This window comes from Mirounga angustirostris, unplaced genomic scaffold, assembly GCF_029215605.1.
Source record: "Mirounga angustirostris isolate CCGP_5_RB_7025 unplaced genomic scaffold, mMirAng1.0.hap1 SCAF_3, whole genome shotgun sequence".
NCBI classification, from domain to species: Eukaryota; Metazoa; Chordata; class Mammalia; order Carnivora; family Phocidae; genus Mirounga; species Mirounga angustirostris.
Window position 1 is genome coordinate 53,463,637 of NW_026991711.1, and position 23,146 is coordinate 53,486,782.

At 38.2% G+C, this 23,146-nt stretch overlaps 3 protein-coding genes across 11 annotated transcripts in view; 2 read left to right on the forward strand and 1 right to left on the reverse strand.

Annotated features, from left to right (window-relative positions):
* The window catches only part of ENOX1 (ecto-NOX disulfide-thiol exchanger 1), a 550,660-nt gene that overhangs the window by 257,521 nt on the left and 269,993 nt on the right, over positions 1-23,146 (reverse strand). For 7 of the 9 annotated variants that reach the window (XM_064586067.1, XM_054506336.2, XM_064586062.1 and 4 more), the window contains 2 exons: positions 22,878-23,021; positions 882-1,088 (listed from right to left, as the gene is read on the reverse strand). The gene's annotated coding sequence lies outside the window, so the exon portion shown is untranslated. The remainder of the gene's footprint in view (positions 1-881; positions 1,089-22,877; positions 23,022-23,146) is intronic. The other 2 variants (XM_064586069.1, XM_064586066.1) reach the window with 1 other exon arrangement.
* LOC123839220 (L-gulonolactone oxidase-like) lies at positions 3,749-14,460 on the forward strand. Its single transcript, XM_045868564.2, is given in 3 exon segments — positions 3,749-3,870; positions 13,478-14,268; positions 14,271-14,460. Coding segments are annotated over 3 exon segments (1,035 nt in total). The 3' UTR covers positions 14,393-14,460.
* On the forward strand, positions 17,933-18,231 carry LOC123839756 (ATP synthase membrane subunit K, mitochondrial-like). The gene has a single exon (XM_045869499.3). The coding sequence runs from the start codon at positions 17,957-17,959 to the stop codon at positions 18,131-18,133; it is 177 nt and encodes a 58-aa protein (XP_045725455.1). The 5' UTR covers positions 17,933-17,956; the 3' UTR covers positions 18,134-18,231.

The window sequence follows — 23,146 nt, forward strand, 5'->3', positions numbered from 1 at the left end:
TTTTGTAAATAAGCCTACCATTCTTCTCTTTTTCCTTAAATGGTTGCAATGCAAGCCATCAACTAGCGCTCAGATTCTATAAGCTAGCATACAGTGCTTTTGTGAAAGAAAATAAAAAGATACACCTAAGCCTTTATATACACACATACACACGCACACCCTCCCTTGATCGAATTCTGCCATATTATCTTGTTCTTTTATTAATCAATAAGGCCCTTTAATTTCTGCATCCAGAAGCAATGCAAGTAACTAGGCATGACCACCCTCCCACCCCCAAGTCGGAGAACAGCATTTGACACTCTTTGCACTTTGCACATTTAAAACTCAATGTAAGGTGACAAGAACATTAAGCTGCCCAGTGAGCAAAATGTGAAACTAATCACTATCTGTTCTTATCCGTGGGTACAATAATTGGCAAATTAAAGTGCCTGAGAATAGTTGGCCCACTTGCATCAAAAAACATCACTTTAAAACGGCTAATGAAGATGAATGCATGCAGCCAGCTTTACTGACAACTCCTCCAAACACCAGCAGACTGAAAAGGCAACATTACAGCACCCATTTAATTTACTGTAAAGTACACAACATGTAGACTTTTTGTTATTTAAAGGAGCAAAATCCAAACCCCTTCAATATGTTTTATAAACATCCTGGTGGAATTAAGGCTGGTACTTACTCCTCAAGCCCCAGTGCTTTTCTTTTTATGCTAGAAAACTGCAATCAACTTGCCTACTAAAATGTTGAGTTTGTACCTTTATAACAGCTAGATTCAAATAAATATAAATGCCACAAAAAAAGGAAACAACTTAGTTTTAGTAACCTTGCTACTGTCCATCCATCCATCCATTTATCCATTCATGTGACATGTACTGAATACCTACTTTGTCCTAGGCACTTCTTGATATTTGGCACAAAGAGATGAATGACTTCTCCTTAGGGAGCTTGTCAGCCACTGGAGGAAGGCAGGCTGCACGCAAACAGACAGCGAAGAGGGACGACACGTTGTTGTGGAAATACTTCCAGAGCACCTCACTCCCCTTAGAGGCTTTGGAGAGGAGAAGACTCTTGAGCTGAATCCTCAGATGTTACTGAAGGCATAAAATGGAGAATTTTTGAGGCTGAGAAACTTGAGAAAAATCTTCTGAGCTGAAAGAACAGCATGGGCAAAATCAACACCAAGGTCATGGTCTGCTTGAAGGAAAGAAATTGCCTCCAGAATATATGACGGAAATAAATGCAGGAGGCAGGAGATCAACGGATGAGGAGGAGGAGAGGAAGGCAAGGGTGAGAATACAAAGGGCACTGGAAGCGTGTGTCAGGGAATTTGGGTTTAATTCTACAGGTAGCTGTTTGCAAATCACGGGCCAGGCAACCCTGGAGCCCTAGGGAGGGAGGGGGTTGGACGGGGAGGGCGTGGAGGGAAGGGGAGGCCAGGGAGTCAGGGCTCTGTGTCCTGCATCTCTCCTTGAAGCAGGACAGCTTTGCTCGTATCTGTCTTATATTGGGCCATCTTAACTTTTCAAATAACTTTTAAAATTTGAACTAGTTTTAGATCTACAGAAAAGTTGCCAAGAGAGTACAGAGGGTTCCCGTAAACGCCTCACCTAGTGTCCCCTAATACTAACCTTTTATATTACTGTGGCACATTTGTCATGACCAAGACACCAACGCTGGTACACTGCTATTAGCTAAACTCCAGCCTACATTCCTATCCCACCAGTTTTTCCACTAATGTACTTTCTCTGCTCCAGCTGATCCAGGCCAAGACCCCACGTTGCGTTTCATCATCATGTCTCTTTATCCCTTTTGATGTGTAACAGTTTCTCAGTTTTTCCTCATTACTCATGACCTTGACAGTCTCAAGAAATGTTAGCCAGTTATTTCAGAGGAAGTCCCTCACTTTGGGTTTGTCTGCTGTTTTCCACACGACCAGACTAGGGTTATGGGTTTGGGGAGGAATACCGCAGAGATAAGGTATATTTTCCATCGTGTCATAGCAGGAGGCATATGATATCAACAAAACTTACCACTTGTGATGCTAACCTTGATGACTAGTGTTTACCAGGATTCTCCTCTGGAAAGTTACTGTTTCTCTTCTTCACAAACTCTCTTACTGGGAGTCAGTCACTAAGTTCAGCTCCCATTGAAGGATGAGAGTAAACTTTACTTCCTGGAGGGAGCCAACTGTCTATGTTAGGTGGTTATTTTATAAGGAAGATCTGTCCCTTCCATTCCAGTTATTAATTTGTTCAATCATTTATTTATATTAGGATGAACTCATATATCTTCATTTTATACTTTCAACTGTAATCCAATACCACTTTATCTATTTTGTTGCTCAAACTGTTCAAGCCTTGGCCACTGGGAACTTTTTTAGGTCGGCTCTTATATCCCTTTGACGTGCCCCCATTCTTCTGTTTTTTGAGTGCTTTATTGCTTTAGGGAATACCAATTGCTCCAGGTTTATATTCTATTTTTACTGCCTCAGCCCTAGAACCAGCCACTTTCTCCAAATATTCCTAGATCCTTTTACCGGAGCATGATGTTTAGAAACCAGTGTTTGGGCACTGGTGTGCTAGCTGCTACTGGGGTAGCTCTGCCCCCAGGCCCTGGCAGCAGGAAGAGCTAGAGAACGTATGTAGGCATTCAAGCCCAGGTATACACACACAACCACAATTGTTCCTATACTTGCCCATCTGTATATATATATTAGGCTACACGTGAGTTCATATTTGACATGTCCAACCCTAATCCAGCACTAAGGGGTTCATTCCAGCCTTCCCTCCTTGCTTATCTGAAAATGCCCTGGCAGGGAGAAACCTGGTTCTCACCATCCATTTACTGTTGTTCAACTCCAGGATTTGAACACTCTTTTTTTTTTTTTTTTAAGATTTTATTTATTTATTTGAGAAAGAGAGAATGAGAGACAGAGAGCACGAGAGGGAAGAGGGTCAGAGGGAGAAGCAGACTCCCTGCCGAGCAGGGAGCCCCATGTGGGACTCGATCCAGGGACTCCAGGATCATGACCTGAGCCGAAGGCAGTTGCTTAACCAACTGAGCCACCCAGGCACCCTGAACATTCTTTTTTTTTTAATTATGTTATGTTAATCACCATATATTACATCATTAGTTTTGGATGTAGTGGTCCATGATTCATCGTTTGCTTGTAACACCCAGTGCTCCATGCAGTACGTGCCCTCCTTAATACCCATCACGGGGCTAACCCATCCTCACACCCCCCTCCCCTGTAGAACCCTCAGTTTATTTCTCAGAGTCTATAGTCTCTCATGTGAACCTTCTTTTGAAAACAGATTTCCACTACTTTAAAAGAAGGAGAAAAAGCCTGAAAATAAACATTGTAAGAGAAGGTCATTAGGTTATTTTATGTATAAAAGTACCATAACTATATTTGTATTTTTAGAAACACTATCCTGAGATGAGTGAGAGATGGCTTAAAGAGGGCTGAGCCGCGAGGCAAGGATGCTGTGATTCTCCACACGGGAGGGTAAGGACCTGCCATAGCTACGGGAATACAGAAGAAGGAATCAATTTGAGAGAGATTTTAGAAGATTAATGCATAGAAGTGATTAGATGTGGAAAGTGAGAGAGAGAAGTCAGAGATGAATGTGGATTAAATAATGCGGTACACAGTGTGCTTTTATCTGAGTTAGAAAAGACACTGGGAAGAAAGGGTTTGGGAAGGAAATAACTATGTCTAGGGCCTTTTAAGTGGAATATCCATGTGGACATGCTTCAGAGGCTTCCTGGAATGAGGTTCGGATTTCAAGAGAGTTGTCTAAGCTGTAGAAGTGAATTTCAGGGTCTTAAGCCCAAAAAGGAAGATGGAAAACCTTGGGACTGGATGAAAAGGTGAGGAATGTATGAAGAATAAAGAATAAAAGATCGGGGCAACAGCCTATCCAACATGAATATTGACAGATACATGCTGAATTTTAATACAGAGCATAGAAAATGAAAAGGACTTTTGAATTAGATAGTATATAGTGCTACAGAAATATAACAGCATTATTTTTTTTTATCATCATCACTGTAATTGTTCTGTTTTCACCAAACCATTTCACGTTTCTTGTAGGCACACAGGAAGACTATAATCCCCACTAACCCTTGCATTTAGATGTAAACGTAACTAGTTCTAGCCATAGGAATGTGGATTGGCACATGCAGCCAGAGCCCTGAAAATCTCCTGTGGGATCCTCTACTTCATTGTCTATCCCAATGTCTAGTTCATTGGTATTGGGTACAAGATAAAGTGAAATATTCAAGAATAAAAACTGTATGAGGCACTTAATGGATGAAAAAACTTTTGAAAAAATTAAACATCCATTTATGATAAAACACTAACCAACTAGGAATGGAAAAGAACTTTTCCAATCTGATAAAAAGCATCTCTGAAAATCCTACAGCTAAAATCTTATTCAATTTTTAATATAATAAAAGGGTCTCAGGAAATCAGGAGCAAGGCAAGGATGCCCAATCTCACCACTTCTGTCCAAGGAGATTTGAACCACTACAATAAAGTAAGAAAAAGAAATAGAGGATAAACATTGGAAAGAAACAGAACTGTATCTATGTGCATAGTTTATATTTAAAAATCCTATGACATCTACCAAACAATAATTATAGCTAGTAAGTAAGTTTATAAAATCACAGGGCACAGTTTTATTTTTACACTGAGATACAATTCACATACCATATATTTCACCCTTTTTAAGTGTATAGTTCAATGGCTTTGGATATATTTACAAGATTGTGCATCTATCGTCGTTGTCTAATTTCAGAATGTTTTCATCACCTGAAAAGAAAACCCATACCATCAGCGCTCACTCCCCATTCCCCCAAGTCCCTAAGTCCCACTAGTCTACTTCCTGCCTCCATGCAGTTGCCTAGTCTGAACATTCCACATAAACGGAATTAGGCAATAGGCGGTCTTTTGTGTCTGACTTCTTTCCCTTGGCAATCTGTTTACAAGGTTCATCCACACTGTAGCATTTATCTGTATCTCATTCCCTTTTTTGGCTGAATAATATTCCATTGTGTGTATATGCCACATTTTGTTTATCCGTTCATTAGCTGTTTGGGTTTTCTACACTTTCAGCTATTAGGAATAATATTGCTATGAACATTTGTGTATGAGTTTTTGTGTGAACATATATATATATTTTAAGATTTTATTTATGTATTTGTGAGAGAGAGAGCACGGGAGAGAGAGAGAGTGAGAGTACAAGGAGGGGGACCTGCAGGCAGAGAGAGAAGCAGGCTCCCTACTAAGCAAGGAGCTAGATGTGGGACTCAATCCTAGGACCCTCGGATCATGACCTGAGCTGAAGGCAGACGCTTAACTGACTGAGCCACCCAGGCATCCCAGTGTGAACATATATTTTCAGTTCTCGTGGGTCTATACCTGAGAGTAGAACTGCAAGGTCAAATGGTAATTCTATGAATAACTTTTTGAGGAAATGCCAAACTCTCTTCCAAAGTGGTTGCAGCATTTTACATCCCCACCAAAATGAATAATGGTTCCAAATCTCTCCCTCCTCACCAACACTTAGTATCATCTGTCTTTTTTATTTTAGTAATCCAAGTGGGTATGAGGTGGTATTTTATTGTGGTTTTCATAATTACTAATGATGTTGAGCATCTTTTCATGTGCTTATTTGCCATTTTTATATCTTTGGAGAAAAGTCTATTCAACAATTTTCCCCATTTTTAAGTTGAATTATTTGTCTTTTTATTGTTGAGTTGTAAGAATTTTTTATATGTTCTAGATACTAGACATTTACCATCCATAGAGTTTGCAAATATTTTCTCCCATCTTGCAGGTTTTCTTTGCACTTTCTTGATAGTGTCCTTTGAAGCACAAACGTTTTTAATTTTAATGAAGACCCATTTATCTTTTTCTTTTGCTATTCATGCTTCTGATGTTATATCTAAGAAACTACTGCCTAAACCAAGGTCATGGAGGTTTATACTTATGTTTCCTCATAAAAGTTTTATGGTTTCAACTTTTCCACTTAAATCTTCAATTCATTTTGAGTTAATTTTTGTGTATGGGTGAGTAACAGTACAAATCACTGTTTTGAATGTGAAAATCTAGTTGTCCCAGCACTATTTGTTGAAAAGACTATTATTCCCCCATTGAATTGTCTTGGCATCATTCCTATAAGTCAATTGACCATAGATATATGGGTTTATTTCTGAACTCTCAATTCTATTCCATTGATCCATCTGTCTATCCAATCTGCTGGTACCATATAGTCTTGATTACTGTAGTTTTGTAGTAAGCTTTAGAATCTGGAGTGAGTTCTCCAACACTATTCTTTTGCAAGATTGTTTCAGTTATTCGGAATCTCCTGTATTTCATAGAAAGTTTAGAATCATCTTATAAATTTCTTTTAAAAACCCAGCTGAGACTAGGGACTGCTTTAAATTTGTAGATAAAGTTGGGGAGAATAGGATTATATTATTAGCTATAAAAATATAGATTATTATCTATATAATACAGATTATATTTTGCATTATATTCATACATTCATAGATTGCCATCTTAACAACATAAGTCTTCAAGAACATGTGGTGTCTATTTATTTAGGTCATCTTTTTTTTCGACAATGCTTTTTTAGTGTTCACTGTCCATGTATTAGGTTTCTTTTGTTATGTTTATTCCTAAGCATTTTGTTATTTTTGATGCTATTTTAAATGGAATTGTTTTAATTTCATTTTTAGATTGCTCATTGCTGGTATATAGAAATATATCTGGTTTTAATATACTGATCTATCCTGCAGCCCTACTGCACTCATTGATTAGCCCCAGTAGTTTTGTGTGTGTGTGAATTCCTTAGGATTTTGTCTATATAAGACTGTGCCATTTGTATACAGAGTTCGTTTTATTTGTCCCTTTCCAATCCAGATGCCCTTTATTTCTTTTCTTCTTGCCTAACTGCCTTGGCTAAAACCCCCAGTATATTATTGAATAGAAGTGGCAAGAGCAGATATCCTTGTCTTGTTCCTCATCTTTGGTGGGAAACTTTTTCAATCTTTCACCAATAAGTATGATGTTAGCTGTGGGTTTTTCATAGATCTCCTTTATCAGGTTGAGAAAGTTTCTTTATTTTTCTAGTTTGTTGAATAGTTTTATCATGAAAGGTATTTGGTCAAATGCTCTTTCTGGGTCTACTGAGATGATCTCATCGTTTTTGCCCTTTTTTACCTTATTAAAATGGTATCTCACAGTGATTAACTTTTGAATGTTTTACTAGCCTTACATTCCTGAGATAAATCCCACTTGGCCATGGTGTATGAGTCTCTTCACATGTTGTTTTCTGTCTGGGGGTGCCTGGGTGGCTCAGTCGGTTAAGTGGCTGCCTTCGGCTCAAGTCATGATTCTGGGGTCCTGGGTTCGAGCCCCATGTCCGGCTCCCTGCTCAGCAGAGAGCCTGCTTCTCCCTCTCCCTCTGCCTGCCACTCTGCCTACTTGTGGTCTCTCTCTATCTCTCTGTCAAATAATTAAAAAAAAAAAGAATATCTGTCTGTAGCTTTCTTATATTTGCTTTATTTTGGTATCAGGATAATACTACAATTATAGTTTTATATATTAGCAGTAAGTAATTAGGAGATAAAAAATTGAAATTTCACCTAAAATATTAAAAATATTTAAAGTTCTTAATAATATGAACTAAGAAGCATATAACAATTTTACACTAAAAACTACCAAATATTGCTGAGAAATATTAAAAAAGACCTATATAAATGGAGAAAGAATGTATGCTTATGGATTGGAAGGTTCATTATTGATGATACTCAATTCTTCCCAAATTGAGGCTTAGATTCAACATATTCCCAATCAGAACCCCACTAAGCTGATTATTTTTTAGAAACTGGCAAGCTAATTCTAAAATGTATATAAAATTTCATAAAAACTAGGATATCTAAACCAATACTGTAAAAGAAGAACGAAGATGGAAGGCTCACACCATCGGCTTTGAAGACTTAACTATAAAGCTATGGTAAATAATACAGTGTGGTACTAGCATAAAAAGCAACAAAATCAATGGAACAGAATAGAAAGCTCAGAAATAGATGCACACTTATATGGTCTCTTGATTTCTGAGAAGAGCATCAAGGCATTCATTCCATTAGGGAAAGGAAAAGTCTTTTCAACAAACGGGGCTAGAACAATTTAATATCTTATAATATAGAAAATAATAAACCCAACCCGGACCTCACATAATACACAAAAGTTAATTCAATATGGATCATAAATCTAAACATAAAAGCTAAAACTATAAAGTTCTTTAAGGAAGCCATAGATTTTTTTTTTTTTTTTGCCTTGGGGATAAAGTTATTTTAGGATACAAAAAAACAATATCCATGAGAGAAAAACACCAATAAATTACATCTCTCAAAATTAAAACTTCTGCTCACCAGAAGACATCACTTAAGAGAATGAATAGGCAAGCCATAGAGTGGAATTGTTAAGAAATGGTTACAAAGTTTGTATCTGATTTTATATATAGTAAACCTCAAAAATAAAAGTACAAACAACCCAATATAGAGATGGGAAAATAATTTAATGGACATTTTATGAAGGAAGATATATGAATGCCCAGTAAGCACATAAGGTTTCCAGATATGAATCATTAAGAAAAATACATATTAGATAACAAGGAAATACCACTAAAAACCGATCAGAGTGGCTAAAATTTAAAAGACTGACAACACCAAATGTTGAGAATGTAGAACAACTACAACTATCATATACTGTTTGTAGGGATGTAAAATGGTGCAACTGCTTTGGACAAAGACCTGGAAATTTCTTGTAAAATTGAATATATACATACAATGACTTAAATTCCACTCTTTGATATTGACCTAATAGAAATGAAAGCCTATGTTTACCAAAAGACTTGTTCAGGAATGCTCATAATAACTTCATTTATAAGAGTCAAACCTGCAAAGAGCAAAGGTGTCCATCCATAGAAGAATGGATCAACGAACTGTGGTATACTTATAGAATACAATTTCAGTCCACAGAAAATAGAAATGCATTGCAAAGGAAACAGTCAACAAAACCAAAAGACAACCTACAGAATGGGAGAAGATTTTAGCAAATGTTTTATCAGATAAATGTTAGTATCCAAAATCTATAAAGAACTTATCAAACTCAACACCCAAAGAATAATCCAGTCAAGAAATGAGCAGAAGACATGAACAGACATTTCTGCAAAGAAGACATCCAAATGGCCCACAGACATGAAAAAGTGCTCAACATCACTTGGCATCAGGGAAATACAAATCAAAATGACAATGAGATACCACCTCACACCAGTCAGAATGGCTAAAATTAACAAGTCAGGAAACGACAGATGTTGGCAGGGATGCGGAGAAAGGGGAACCCTCCTACACTGTTGGTGGGAATGCAAGCTGGTGCAGCCACTCTGGAAAACAGTATGGAGGTTCCCCAAAAAGTTGAAAATAGAGCTATCCTACAACCCAGCAATTGCACTACTGGGTATTTACCCCAAAGATACAGATGCAGTGATCCGAAGGGGTACATGCACCCTGATGTTCATAGCAGCAATGTCCACAATAGCCAAACTATGGAAAGAGCCCAGATGTCCACCAACAGATGAACTGATAAAGATGTGGTGTATATATATATACAATGGTTATTACTCAGCCATCAAAAAAATGAAATCCTGCCATTTGCAACAATGTGGATGGAACTAGAGGATATTATGCTACGTGAAATAAGTCAATCAGAGAAAGACAATTATCATATGGTTTCACTCATATGTGGAATTTAAGAAACAAAACAGAGAAGCCTATATAGGGGAAGGAAGGGAAAAATAAAACAAGATGTAATCACAGAGGGAGACAAACCATAAGAGACTCTTAACCATAGGAAAAAAACCTGAGGGGGTTGCTGGAGGGGAGGGGAGTGGGGAATGGGGTAACTGGGTGATGGGCATTAAGGAGGGCACGTGATGTAATATACTATAATGTAATAAAACATACTCACCACAGAAGAGTATGTGGTGTATGATTCTGTTTACACGAAGTTCTAGAACAGAAGTGATTTACTCTGGGTGGTTGAAGAGGGCTGGGGATTTGCTGGGAAGGGGTATAAGGGAATTTTCTGAGTTGAGTACATTTGTCAGAACTCACAGAAATGTACACTTAAGATCTGTGTATTTTATGTAAATACATATTTTGCCTAAAAAAAGAATTATAAAAAAAATCACAAAGTATGAATTCTAGTAATGATACATAAACCAAAATATTTGGGGAAACGGTAGTGATGTCTATAACTTACTTATTAAAATGTATCCAAAAAGAAGATGGATTCGTGGATGGCTAGAGGGGTGGAATGATAGTGGTGGGTATATGGGTGTTCACTATACATTTCTTTCAACCTTTCTGTATGGTTAAACATTTTCATAATAAAATGATGTAAAAGAAAAAATTCTTAAAAATGGAGTCTTTCACAATAAATAATGAGTTAAAAAAATCAAAAGAAAAAAGAAAGTAATCCCAGCTCCGTAAGATACTAGCCATGTGAATTTGGCAAACTATTTAAATAGTCTAAATCTAAATTTCTTTATTTATGAAATGTAATGTGATAAATAATACCTTCTATATAGGATTGTTAAAGGAATGTACTTGCTCATATATGTAAAAAACAGTTTCTGGGATAAATAAGCACTGAGTAAATGTTTTATCTACTATTTTTAGTGAGCATAGAGTGCCTGTGGCCATAAACTCACAAAAATAAAATGTCTCAAAAACAGAAGAGGAGGACAATGTTTGCACATTTCACGAAAGCAATTGTTATGCTTGTTGCACAGATAAAGTCAGATTCACTGTGATTTTTTCCTATGCATGAATGTCATTTATTAGGACCTCAAAGTGAATGAGCTAGTAGAAAGGAAATACTATATTTTTGAAAACCCATAAAGCGTATTTTTAGAAATGGTATTTCCTTGACTTTAAATTCCAGGAAAATGCTAACACACGGCATGAAGCATGCTGGGCCCAGAAAAGCAAGCCTGCCAGATGCCACAGCAATAAATAGAGTGAGTCCTTGGAGAGGAAGCATAAAGTGAGAACATGTAGCATTATGTCTCCCAAACCCTTCCCATCTGGTATTTAGCCCACTGAAGTCATGGGGTTTTTGGAAATTCACCCTTGTAGGCCACTTTTAATTAATTTTCTTATTTATTTGTTCAACAAACACTTAAATCACAGCCTACTTTTGGCACAGTTCTATGCATTGCCCTACAGGATCTAACCAAAATGATTACCTTACCTGGGTAAGGTAATCTTAGGAAAAAAAGTTCTAAGTGCAGTAAAAGAAGAGAATAGTACCATTTACACCCCACCACCTCTTTTTTCAAGATTCACTTTAAAAATACAATTTTAGCATTTTTAATCAATAGATGAAGCAACTGCATGTTTTCCTAAGTTACAGAAATTCTCAGACAGGAAAGAAGGCAGCAGAATTTATGTGGGTTATAGCCTACTTTGCTGAGAAGTGTGTAAGTAAAAATACGTTTTTATAAATGATATTTTCTATTGTGCTTATAAACATCATTTTTATAAATGGATATTGTAAATGCAAGTGGAATTTCTTCATGTGATATCTTTTACTAAATTGAAATGTAGTAATGTTTCTAGTAAGAAAACTGACCTCTAGAAGGTTGAAAATTTTTCATCTTATTTTGACTGCTGTTTGGGGGGTTGTCAAATATAAATACTTATGATAATTCCAAGAAACTGTGATTAATGGATTTTTACCCAGGATTTTAAAATAACAAAAGAAATTCTTTTAAATGAAAGGAAAAGTACATTCCATTCCCTCAACTCATCTTTATTTTGGGATTATACTTTCTCTGCTAAAATTTAGGATGGAATTTCTAACAGTGATGGCATTGTTCAGTAAATAGCACTCCTTTGTGTGTGTGAAACATTTCAAATGAATGGAAATGATCTCAGACCTTCTAATCTGGAAAACTTTCACCTATAGTATTTGTTCAAATGTTGTCCATATTTTCAGGGAAACATTTAGAAAAATGTCTTTCTCATAAAAATATGTCATTCCCTTGTGTCTATTTAAAAAGGAACTCCCTCTCCTACCTCCAGTGCGGGGGCACACACACACAAACCCAACGCTGTCAAGAGAAGCTAAAGATAAAATTAAAGAGACACTGGCTGCACACCAAATTCTCGGATAATAGGGAAGAGGAAGCTGGTCAGCAATCACCTCTCCCAGCCCTTATATTTTCCTCCCACTTATCTCTCCTGGGCTGGGGGGCTGGGATGTCCATACTCTATGACCTCTTTTTTGAGTGGAAACACAAGCTGTGAGTCAGGTGTCCTGTGCTTTAATATCTTATTATTCTTCCCCTTGAGTGAAACCTTACTGTTGAGGGGAAATAAAATGTTATATGTAAATGAAAATAGTCACTTGGAAATCATCCTTCTAGGTTTCATCACCAATACACCTGTAATTTTAAAACACCCTTTTAATTTAAATAGTAATAAATTTGTCAGACAACTATATTAGGAGATCTATACTCAAAGTTTACCACTGACTTTAGGTTAATCTACTGTTTTCTAAGTTAGTACACATTGCTGGGGCACCTGGGTGGCTCAGTTGGTTAAACACCGACCTTCAGCTTAGGTCAAGATCTTGGGGTCTTGGGATCGAGCCCCACAGTGAGCTCCCCACTCAGCAGGGAGCCTGCTTCTCCCTCTCCCTCTGCCAGCCCCCGTTCATACTCTCTCTCTCTCAAATAAATAAAATCTTAAAAAAATTAATATACATTGCTCAGAATGGTAAAAGGCCAAACTTTTGTAATTCCTCCCAGTGTGGATCATCTTATTAGGAGGAAGTTAGGGATTCAAGAAGCAGGATGGAGAGGGTTTTTGTTGTTGTTGAGATTTTTACTACTGTATTTACTTGAGAGGATATAACTATCCTTGGGATTAAACATCACGTAATTCCAACAAGTGTGTTCTCTCTGGTTCACCCAGATTAGGGAGATTTCCCCATGTTAATTTTGTCTCTTTCACAAGCATCCTTGAAATTCTTTGTCCTTCCTTAATTATTTATGTCTGTATCTCAAGAGTAAGAGCACACTTGAAATTTACAATTTTTCTAGGTTCCTAATACTCATTAGTTTTGTTTTCTGCCTAGACTTGTTAAACTAATTTTATCTTCAACACTTTCAGGAATAATGCATTACTTATCTTTACATGTTGCATAGTTGTTTCTATACCGAGGAATCCAAATTTAGGTTTCAATTTACTCAAAATGAACTTGCTGATCCTCTAATCTGAATCAAAACCCAGACTGATTACTCTTTTCCATTCCATTTCAAATGTTAACAGATACTTTCTCAAATTATATTTGAAAAACTTACAGTCCAACATCATGACCAATTGTCTTTCTGCCAAGCCATTCTTTTCTTGTGGCGCTGACCCTGCTGACGGCCAACGGGACCATTCTCGAGTGCTCCAAGTCCAGCAACTCAGAGGTGTTCCAGGCAGCGCGGGTGCACCTGGTCTGCCTGGGAGTGATTCTCACCGTCACCCTGCAGTGTGTGCCCCAGTTCCACTTGCAGGAGATCTCCTCCCCCTCAACCCTGGAAGAGGTTCTTAACAACCTGGACAGCCACCTGAAGAAATCTGAATATTTTTGCTTCCTGTGGTTCCCGCACAGCGAGAACGTCAGCGTCATCTACCAGGACCACACCAACAAGCCCCCCTCCTCTTCCGCCAACTGGTTTTGGGACTATGCCATCGGATTCTATTTCCTGGAGTTCCTGCTCTGGATCAGCTCCTTCCTGCCGATCCTGCTGGGCTGGATCAACTGCTGCTTCTTCTGGCTCCTGTTCACCAGGAAGAAGGAGAGCAGCAACCTCAGCTACAAGATCTTCAGCTACAAATGCCACTTCAAGCAGCATGTCCAGGACTGGGCCATCCCCAGAGAGAAGACCAAGGAGAGCTTGCTGGAACTGAAGGCCACACTGGAGGCCCACCCCAAGATGGTGGCCCACTACCCCATGGAGGTCTGCTTCACCCGCGGGGATGACATCCTGCTGAGCCCCTGCTTCCAGAGGGACAGCTGCTACATGAACATCATCATGTACGGGCCCTATGGCAAGGACGTGCCCCGGATGGACTACTGGCTGACCTACGAGACCATCATGAGGAAGGTCGGGGGCAAGCCCCACTGGGCCAAGGCCCACACTGCACTCAGAAGGACTTTGAGAAAATGTACCCAGCCTTTTCGAAGTTCTGTGCCATCCAAGAGAAGCTGGACCCCACCAGGATGTTCCTGAATGCGTATCTGGAGAAGGTGTTCTACTGAAGTAGAAATGAGCCCACCCCATCTCATCCCTCAGGCCCACCTTCAGTGAGGCTGAAGGCTCAACATCCCACGGGCCTGGAGGGGAGCAGACCTCTCTCTGCAGGCCTTCTGCTGCTGCCCCCACAGCTGCACCAACCCCCAGCCATGAGCGTGGATCTGCGCAGGGCTCCCCATTTTCCTAATTTTTGTATCCTCACAACAACCCCACGCAAAGAGCACCCAAGTCTCCATGGACATCATTTACATGTGGCAGTCCTTTTTCCTGAACCTACAATCACCATATTCTGTTTTCTCAGAAAATAGAGAAACCCCAAAATGTTATGTTTGTTTAAGAGGTTGGGAATTCGGTCATTCATGGGTTCCACCTGCCAGCTAGGGGTCTGTGACTCCCGGGCCCCTAATAACATGTGTTTGGGCACCGTTGTTGTGTGTACTGGGCTCTACCTCCTTACACCCTTGAGGGTTTCCCAAGTGCTCTGGGGCTGCCCTCTTCCAGTTTCTGTCTGTCCACCTGACTTCCCATCACCTGACCTTCAAACATGTCTATTTCAGGGGATGTGTGGGGAGTGGGCCTACTCCTTGCCTTCTTTTAAATAAAGACCAAGAATTATTAAAAAAAAAAATTCTATGGACTCTGATATAAAAGAAAAGGAAAAGGAATATAAAGGGATGACAGCAGGCCTATTAGTACTGGACACATTTCCTCGTTTTCTTCTGCAGTTCCATTTCAGCTGGTATCAGAAGCCTGCTGTCCCACTCCAGCCCCTGGGAGAATCACCCTGAAGAGGAAGGCAAGGAAGGCTACCGATCAGGTGACAACTGGAGCGGAGTCCCTGTGCAACACCTTGGTGGCAGACGGATGGACAGAGCAGGTATTTTATTTTCTAAAGTAAGATCGGCCGAGATGAAGAGTGTGTGATTTGTTGGAATTCCACCACACTTATTAACAAATATGCCAAGTGAGAACTTGGGGCCATCGGCAGATCTATCATTACATTGGGTACTGAATCATAATTTAATGTGAGAAGATAGCCCTAATGATCTCATATTGGGAATATTTGCACTACCAAAATAAGTTCCACTTAAAAACATGTGTGAGTTAAGATTGAAAGCATTTCCCTGCTGATTCCAGACATACAGCAAAGCCCAAATGTTGCGGTAAGGCCCAGCAAGCAGCTATAGGTAATGCGTGCCAGAATTCCTGACAGAAACTCTATTTTCTGAAGATTTATACCAGGTACAAAAGTCTGCTGAAAACTAAACTTGGCCCAAATCTTAGCTTAGTAGAACTCCATCAAATACAGAGAAAAATAAAGGGTGGGGGGGGAAAACCCTACAGACTTGACTTTCAGAAAAGACCACAGCATTGCTTGCAAGGGAGACCAAAGGAACTTCTCAATACTTATTAATCTTTTTATATAGAAAATTACATTTGGCAAGTGGTAAGATAATTTACAGTATAATAATTTTCAGCATCTTGAAGGGAATAAATAATTAAAAAGAGTGAGAATTGAACCCAGGAAAGGTTCTGTCAATTCTAGAAATAATTGCTCTTACTCCTGAATTTTTCAAAGTTGCATTTTTTTTTTTTAGTGGTGTCAACTGGGTCAGTCCACAGTCATACACAAAAATATGACTGACCAAAAAAAAGCTTTAATCCCTTAGAATAACAAAACAGAAACAAATATGAGAGTAGTCCAAACTCTAACACATACAGCTCTTACCATTTTAAGGGAGTAGACGCTTGGTTTGACAGCCCTAAATAATCTGGGAACCCTGAAACAGAGACTTTAATTCTAATAATTCTCAAAAATTAATGCTCTCCGTTAACTCTGATCTTTCATTTGTTTTTATACCTCAGTTTTCAATCACAGGAGGTCAAAATGTTGAAGCTAAGCATTCTAGTAGATGAAAGATGATTACTAGGAAGGCTAAAATACCTCCAAGTCAAATGACCACATAACCTCTACAAATATTTATTACCTTGTTTATTCATTCAACCATTCAACAAAGATTTATTCAGCACGCGCTGGGCAGAACATTCACAAGATAACCCTAAATACTAAAACAGGACAAATATATATTCCTTTGAGGATTTTTGATAGTACCCCCTTTTTTTTTTTTTAAAGAGTTTTTTTTTTTTTTTTTTTTAAGATTTTATTTATTTGAGACCGAGAGAATGAGAGAGAGAGAGCATGAGAGGAAGGAGGGTCAGAGGGAGAAGCAGACTCCCTGCCGAGCAGGGAGCCCGATGCGGGACTCGATCCCGGGACTCCAGGATCATGACCTGAGCCGAAGGCAGTAGCCTAATCAACTGAGCCACCCAGGCGCCCCTTAAAGAGTTTTTATTTATTTATCTGAGAGAGAGAATGGGAGACAGAGAGCATGAGAGGGGGAGGGTCAGAGGGAGAAGCAGGCTCCTCGCTGAGCAGGGAGCCCAATGCGGGACTCGATCCCGGGACTCCAGGATCATGACCTGAGCCGAAGGCAGTCCCTCAACCAACTGAGCCACCCAGGCGCCCCATAGTACCCCTTTTTTGAGGGCAGCAGACACTAAACAAATATTTAACTTTAGATCTGGAAAGTTTTAACATTATATCTACCTTTTTAAAAATCACACGTTTTTCTAATGTTGTTATAAAACCAAGAGATGAAAGGAAATGTTTGCTTGCTCCAATGAAAAAGAAAAGGCCTCCCAAACTAGGGGACCCCTGGGATGGTGGAGTGTGAAAAACTGTGCAAACAGACTTTAAAAACTTTCTCTCGTGGATGCCAGCTGAAGGTCAGAGTCTAAGGGTTGGAAGTAATTCCTTCTTCCTTCTTGCATTCTCTCCATCTTTGCTCTATTTCTTCTGTCTTTTCTCACAGTTTGGACACAATTATCTTTGAGTGAGACGGAACCAGCATTAGAAAATGCCCATCGGAAAAATCAGGAGGGAAGGATGAAGGCGCATCTAACAGTAACAACGGAACAAGGTAGAAAAGTTTGCTGACAAGAAGGAAGAAAAGGTTTTGTTGTAGAATTTAAAGAAGAAATATTTCTCAAGGGCCTATTCAGTGACAGGCAGGATGTAGCCACACCACGTAGGAAACCCCTATGTTCACTGTGAATGATAAAAAGATGAAAAAAAAAAAAAGAAACCTGGTAAATGCTCTGTTGTGAGAAGGTAGATATACTTTATTTGGAAGACTACACAATAATTAACTACTAAGAATGCGCCAGATGTCCATATACTAACGTAATTAAAAAAAAATGTTGAGGAAAAATAAGTCGCAAAGGTACAAATTCAGTATGACCTCACCCATTTAAAAATAATACTCCAATATATATATATATACAGATACACACTTACATTAGTTATGGATACATATCTATATGTCTACATCTATCCTCCATAACCAGTATTTATAATATAACATAATATAAATGGAATAATATACAATAATTTTATTAGTGTTCATATTACTTCTGGGGATGGATGAATAAGAAGGATGGTGACTTTTTTTTAGCTTTAAAAAAAAGAGATCCAGGACGGAATTGGTGCCTTCTGCAAGATTGAAATCATGGCAGGTCCAGAAACTGATGCTCAATTCCATTTCACTGGTATCAAAAAATATTCCAACTTTTATACTCTCACAGGTAGAATGAATTGTGTACTGGCCACACATGGAGGCACTGCTTTGATGATCTTATACTTCAAGTTAAGGTCTAAAAAAACACCAGCTGAGAAAGCAACATAAACGAATTTTAACCTGCACCTCATCTGTTAAGTTCCCATGCCTGGAGAAGCTAATGTCAACTCATCATGTGATACTCAATTTGTACAATAAATTATGAACCTGGGAAAAAAAAAAAGAGATCCGAAACAAATATGATAATATAAATATATTAAAATATGGGGGTGGATATATAGGCTTTTTCATTTTCTGTAGGTTTAAACCACTTCATAATAAAAAATGTATTTTAAAAATTGTGTGGTTTAAAAGAAAGATCTGTAGAAATTTGGGCAATTAGAATGAACTATTTATTCTTGTAAGTCCAATTTTCTTACTTTTGAGCCTAGAATACACAAGGCTGATTATTTTCCATCTTTAGCAAGAGGAACAATGGAGAGTTAATGTAGAAGAAAAGACTGTCCTTGATATGATAAGTCAGTGGCACTTTTGGCAAATGGATGGTAATTTCCAGATGGAAGTGAATTATCTGAACATAATTATATTGAATCCTCTAGCTTTAAAAGAGTGTTTCAATCATATACTATCCATGTAAGTCACTCTTTTCTTCCTTATGGGGTGTGAATGTGAGGTTTAAGGGATGGTTAATGGATGCCACATTTTCATTGCTGCTAAAAATATATAATTAGAGTCTGGATTTGGGAATAACAATTTGCACATTTAAAGTATTGATTAGCTGTTCAAGACCACACTTGACTTTTTTTTTTTTTACCCCTCATGAAGACTTCCTGTTCTTTCAAAATTACCATTAAGCATTTTCCTAATGTAATTCCAAGGATCTCACTGAGTACTAAGGTACTTTAGCAGGAAGGAAACCTGCAAACATTTTATTAACTTTGGATCATTTGCAATTCTTGGAATTAATAGCAAAGAGCCAGAGGGTTTTTTGTTTTTGTTTTTTTTTTTAAATCGTAATGGTAAATAAGCCTGAAACATTTCACTAGTGAGGCAAGAGTCACGAGATATATTATTAAATATGAGGGGTAAAAATATATCACAGACACAAGTGGTATTACACAGTACACATTTTTCTGAAAAAATAGTCTCCATGCATGAGGATTAGATATATACCCACAATAAGAGGGCGTATTGACCTATAATTTTCAATATTACATCCTTGTATTTTTTATTATATGCTATTTTTCAGCTAGTAGAGGAACATGGTCTCATAAAGTTAATATTTATTCTTCCATGTTTATAGAGCTAGTAGTGCATTTCAGGAAATGAGAAACTCTGAAAAGTCAAATAGAACTTGGTGTCTGGTGCACAAAAGAAGACAGAACAGGAAAATCACCATGTTTAAAAAATCTGGCTGAGGAACTCAGTCATAAAGCTTTCAATAATTAAATAACATAAGATAAGGGAAGCCTTTGATGCTATTATTTCTCTCTTGATACACGTAAGCCTTTTTAGATATATATAATAAATCTTCTCATGTAGGAATCCTCATTTTACTAGAAAACAGAGTCCTCTAGTCCAGTCCCTATTTTCAACTCTGTACTTACCATGTACATTTTGTAGAAGGTAAGGCAGATATTATTATAACAACCCAGATACTCCTACTTAGAATTGTATCTGTAAGTCATGAACACTTCTCATTTTGTTAATAAGTAACTTCTGTACTAGGGAATTAAATGATTTCTTATGTTAAAAAATTCATAGTGATTCATAGGATTTTGTTTTTCTATGGAAAGGTACCTATATTATGGTAAATGTCTCAAAAAATCAGAGGCTTTTTAAAAAAATATTTTAGTGAGAGAGGGAGAGAGCTCTACATATTATGTATTACAATATATTTCTAGGATGTGCTTTTTTTTTTTAAGATTTTATTTATTTTAGAGAGAGAGAGCACACACACATGCGTGAGTGAAGAGGGGGCAGAAAGAGCGGGAGAGAGAGAATCTTAAGCAGACTCCCTGCTGAGTGCGGCACCCAAAGAGGGGCTCGATTTCATTACCCTGAGATCTTGACCTGAGTTGAAATCAAGAGTCAGATGCTTAACCGACTGAGCCACCCAGGCTCCCCAAGAAATCAGAGCCTTAACAGACCATCTGTGGGAGAAATTTGCCAAAGCTCAGATGTTTTTACATTCTTTCAATTTACAACTTTCCTTGAGACCTTGGAAAGATCCAGAAAGATAAAAGTCATCAAGTCATTTCCCCATTCTCTGCTTGAAGCATGAAGTAGGAGCCATCAATAAGCAAGTGAGGGAGAAAGGAGAAATGTTGATGGAGGGTGGGTGAAGCAAGGGATATTGGATTGAAGGGAGGGAGAGTTTCAGCTGCAATCAAGAGCCCTTTAACCTCCCCAAAAACTGATCCTCAAATTTCTGAGGAAGCCCATGATGTGGAGCAGGGAGTTGAAACTAGGGTACATGGTGAAAAGCAAGTGAAGAAATATTCCTTTGTTACTTACCTTTTTCAGTCTTCCCTCAGATGTCAGCTTTTCTACCCTTTCTCAGTGACTGAGCTAATACCTTTGCAACATCAACCCCACTATTTCCTCTGGGGTCTAGGTCCTTTCTTTTCTCTAAATCCTCAGAGCTGTCCTCTCTTTGCTATTTTCCTGCACTGAGTTCTGATATTATCTTTCCCATAGCCATGTTCCCATATCAAACAGCAGTGACGTCCTTTAAACACCAAACCAGAAATTCTAGTTCTCCAAAAGAGCATTCATATATGCATGTTACTGTTTCTGGACAGTTGAGAAATAAATGTAAGCCCAGAATAGAAGTATGATGGAGTGGGAAGAGAACAGTACCCAGCATTAAAAACTGGGGTTTAGGCCCAGCGCCACCCTTAACTCAACTCTGCCGGTTTCAGCATCCTCAATTCAAAGTGAGAAGTTTGTAGTCTGGGCAGTCCTCATCCTCTGCAGGCAGATGTGAAGGAGGTCTGAATCTGGTTATCTCTCACAATGACTGGGGGCTGAGGGAGCTAACTAGTCTTTGGGTCCTGGAAACCAGGGCTATTGACCGTTCTAAATCTCATGGGACAATCTTGCATCATCAAAAACTGCCCCTTCCGAAATATCAATAAAGGTCCCACTGAAAAACACTGATAGGTGATTTTTAATGCTCCTTCAATCAGTCTGGACTCCAAAACTTAAGTGGACCAATATAGAGATCTTTAGAGACTCAGAAAAGAACTTCATTTTGTTCAATTTTTGGATTATATAATTTCACAGAGAAAGTTCAACAAAATGGGTTCATTTCTCCTGAAGAGAAAAAGGATGACTTGAGAACCGAGTCTGTGATGAGACAGGGGGGCTCTGACCAGTAAATTCTCTCTCTCCCTGGGGGAAGGATGCATTGTCATGCTAGGAGGTCAGGAATTACTTTGGCTTTCTTGACAACAAGGTTTCTAACAAAGGAGAACCTATATTAGGTTTCAAAAGGAAAGTGGATACCTAGGTATGAAGGTTGGAAGACAAATAGATTCTCATTTGTTTCAGACAGTTCAAGTGGGATCTTGCTTACAGAAGAGGGAAGAACATTTAGGTAACTTCTGAAGTCCTTTCTAGCACTTCTGTTTCTATGGATACACTTATTAGGTTTCTACACACTACGATTTGCTACCAAATTGACAGACTGGAGAACTGAAAGTGGAGGCACAGCTTGTCATCCACCCTCCCACTCCCCAAGTATGTCCTGCGCCTCACCCTTCAAAGTGAGTCAATCAGGCCGCCCGACAACAAAGGGTGCAGTAGGAAACTGGAATCTAGCCCAGCACTGCGGTGAAATCTACTTTGATTTCTCAGTAGAAATAAAAGAAATAAAAAGAAAACCCACAGAAAAGGGCCATTAGGGGAGAAAACATTTGTCACTGTGGACAGAATCAAAGTCCAACCAAATGAAATAAACGCCTGTGGAAAAAGACATGTCAATCTAGGGAAAGTACGATGTTCCTTCTCCCTTGCTCTTCATTTAGTTTTTGTCCACTCAGTGGACTAAGCTTTACCCTCTCCCTTGTTTATTTCCCATCTATGAAAGATGCATAGGTTGAATTCAGCCTTCGGGTAGGTGTTTGTCAGAAAGTACTTTCAAAATAAAAGTGTTTTACTTGGTACTACCTCAACAGCAAAATATGTACTTCCAAAATAAGATGCTTGTTTTGCTAGCAAGCTTTTCTTATTGAGTAAGCAACAATACTGTTAGCAATTTTTCAAGCTGTTAATATATATATGTATTAAAAAGCAACAACAACAACCCTGTTCTATCATTAGAAATCACAGGGTGAGTACCCCTTGGTAGAACTAAATGAAAACATTCTGGCCACTGAGGCTTTCTAATTTAAAAGCTGTCATAATAATAATACTAGTTGATACTGACAAATGCAGTTTTGATTTTTTAATGTTTCAAAATATAATTTATCCACAAGGTCTGTAACTAATTGATAGTACTTAACAAAGTCTGATATATATTATAGATACTCAATATAAATTTATTGAATCTATTCAGTTAGAATTTATGAACGAAAAGACAAAATTTGTTTTAAGCCAATGTGGGGAATATTGTATTTCTAATATCCTTGTAACATCCTACAGAGCATACAATAATAAGTATGACCAGTAGCATATCAAATTTCTTTTCATTTGTATCTATTTCCCAATGAAATCAAAGGATTATAATCTGTGCATAATCTATCCCAGAGTTCTTATTACAGTAGAGTATGACTATGATCCATTTTTAAAATATCCCTCAAAATTAATAATATCTTCACTAAGAGAAATAAAAAATATTAACACAAACCTTAAGGCCTCCAGCAGATCAGAAGACAAATATGTTCTCTGGGGACCTGGTTGAGACCATGTATTCACAAAAGTCTTTTAAATGGAATCTGTTCACAAACGGCGTCCCATGGAAGACCGTGTGGCTCTGACATGCCAGATGCTTCTGGAAAGAAAGAAAAACACGCTATTAGGAAGCATCCAAGTACCATTACTGCCAGTCTCAGCCATCATGGTCTGTGTAGCACCTACTGTCATTATTAATATAATGGTATTCATTTCTGTTATCTC